This window comes from Nestor notabilis, unplaced genomic scaffold, assembly GCF_000696875.1.
Source record: "Nestor notabilis isolate BGI_N333 unplaced genomic scaffold, ASM69687v1 scaffold25739, whole genome shotgun sequence".
Taxonomy (NCBI): domain Eukaryota; kingdom Metazoa; phylum Chordata; class Aves; order Psittaciformes; family Psittacidae; genus Nestor; species Nestor notabilis.
The window spans coordinates 9001-11295 of record NW_009945465.1 but is presented as its reverse complement, the minus strand read 5'-3'; the positions used below and the strand labels follow the sequence as shown (position 1 = coordinate 11295).

General features: G+C 34.9%; 1 protein-coding gene across 1 annotated transcript in view; it reads right to left on the bottom strand.

Annotated features, from left to right (window-relative positions):
• Positions 1-203: 203 nt before the first annotated feature.
• DR1 (down-regulator of transcription 1, TBP-binding (negative cofactor 2)) overlaps positions 204-2295 on the bottom strand; it is an 11091-nt gene continuing 8999 nt past the window's right edge. Inside the window, 1 exon segment of the mRNA XM_010022895.1 lies at positions 204-2295. This exon segment is cut by the window's right edge and continues 30 nt beyond it. Coding sequence (XP_010021197.1) covers positions 2212-2295 — 84 coding nt within the window. The 3' untranslated portion in view covers positions 204-2211.

Genomic DNA, 2295 nt, shown 5'->3' with positions numbered 1-2295 from the left:
AGAGTGTAGGTCAAGCCCAGAAATGTTGGTTGCAAGCATTAACAACCCCAGTGAACACAAAGCCATCCCACAGCACTCGGGTTGCAAAGACTTTGGTCACAATAAGTGTTCAGTGGGTCAAAGTAACAACAGAGTTTAAGCAGTCTTAACTGTTTTCTTTCTAAACACAATGAAGACAGACTATTTATTAAATATAAAAGCAATTTTATAAAAACACATCAGAATTTTATTGCTTGAAGAATACAGCATATGAAAAAGCACAAGAATGTCCAAAAGAAAGGTCACAAGGATCCAAACATATTACACCATACATACCAGATGCAGTAAAATGTTAACCTGAATTCTGCATCAGAAAAGAAAGGTGTGAAAATATACCTAGTTTTATTTAAAAGGAAAAGACTCATTTAAAATAGAAAGTGTGAAGGTGTTACAGTACAAGTTAGAAAAGCCAACACTGCACATTAACATTGTATCACTAGACTAGATTTTCTACCTTTGGTACTTAAACCTTTACAGAAAACCACATCCTCAGACAAACCTTGCCTAATGCATTTCATATAGTAGCCGTGAAAGGTTTTTTGTTTTGTTTTTCCTGTTTAAGCATAAACATTCAAACCAATACTTTTCTGAGTTTTCACTGCATTAATACATTTAAGGAAGTGTTCATGTTTATTCCATATGCAGCTTGATTTACCTCCAATTTAAGCCAGAAGTCACTACGTGACAGAGAAGTGAGTACATGCCAATTGTACTTTGTTCAGATGTCTATGTAAAAATGGGCACATCATTTTCTGTTTGCATCCTTATGTAAACAGACTGCTGCAGCCCTCCTCAAGAATTCCAACTAGAGCAACTTGCTGAGGACACCAGTTAATGAAGCAATCCATGTTGTTAGAGAGCTATGGGATCATCTACAGCAGCATGCAAGTGGCTTTTCTAGTCTGCTCAGATTAGTGTACCAGAAGATATGCCAGTATTACTTCAAGTAACACATTAAAACTCAGCAATGGACACTACTGTGCTTTATTTCAACACAAAGAACAGCTGCTCATCCATTAATCAACAGAAGTCTCAAATCAACTATCAAAAGGACTACTACACCATTTCTGTTCCATGTATTGCTGATCACTCTCAGGGAACAGTTGATCAAAAACCTGGACTTACCTATGAACCAATTTGAATGAAGAAGATGTTATCTTTCAACAAGGTATTTTAGTAATCCAGTGACAATCTAGTCTGGAGAATGTTAGCGTTATGCTGACAACAATGACTAATCAAGGTTAAATAAAATCCCTCCTTTATAGTAAGCATGCTCTTAGCTTCAGCTTTTGCCATCTTAGGCTTGAATATTTAAATCATTCCCGGTTACATCAGTGGAACTAAAACAATTTTGTTTCACCAAGTTCCAGCTTTACATTTCAACAATATGAATAGCTCTGGACTACAAAATACCATCAACAACAGTTAACATTAAACTGGAGTGAAATAATAGAAGAGTTAGTTCTTCAAACCAGTCGCTCTTTGAAGTGAAATATTCAGTTAGGACTGTCAAAGGATGTCATAATAAAACCATGGGTTTATTTTTTTCCACCCCTATACAAAAAAATGACTGAATTTGTACAACTCCTATTAAACATACCTTTTCCTAACTTGGTGAAAATGTATCATTTTCAAATTTTAACAAGTGTGGTATTTGAGCATATATAATATTTATTGCCATATACATCCTCATTTTAAAAAAAAAGTAAGAATTCAGACTTTACTATGCTGAACTCTGCTTTTTTTCCCATTAACAGGTTATTGGCTACTGTACCACTCCCCCCCCAAAACAATTAAAAATGCTAAGATTTTATAGTTTAGTTAAAAGGGAAGAAATTCAAATGTGGATTTAGAGCTTTTTGTATAAATCTCACTATATTTTATAAACTCGTTTATTGTAACACTGTTTATTGATCAAATAAATGACGCACTGCTATCTAAAATTTCCATATACACCATTAAAAATCCAAAGTTGATATGATACTGAACCTTAAATCTTCAAGAGTTCAAAAAGAGACAGTTTATACATGTACAGCACACAACAGCAGACACCCCTAGAATACCAATTGCCAGTCCATGATGCATACAAACTTACAGGTAAGCATTCATTTCACTGTTTTCATTGTGCAGGAAAAAATATTTCTTAGCAAAGACAAATTCAGCTGGTGAATTTCAGATATCATCTTCATCATCTTCATCCTGAGAGGATCCTGCCTGATTGGATGCACTGGCTGAGGCAGCAGCAAGCTGTGCCTG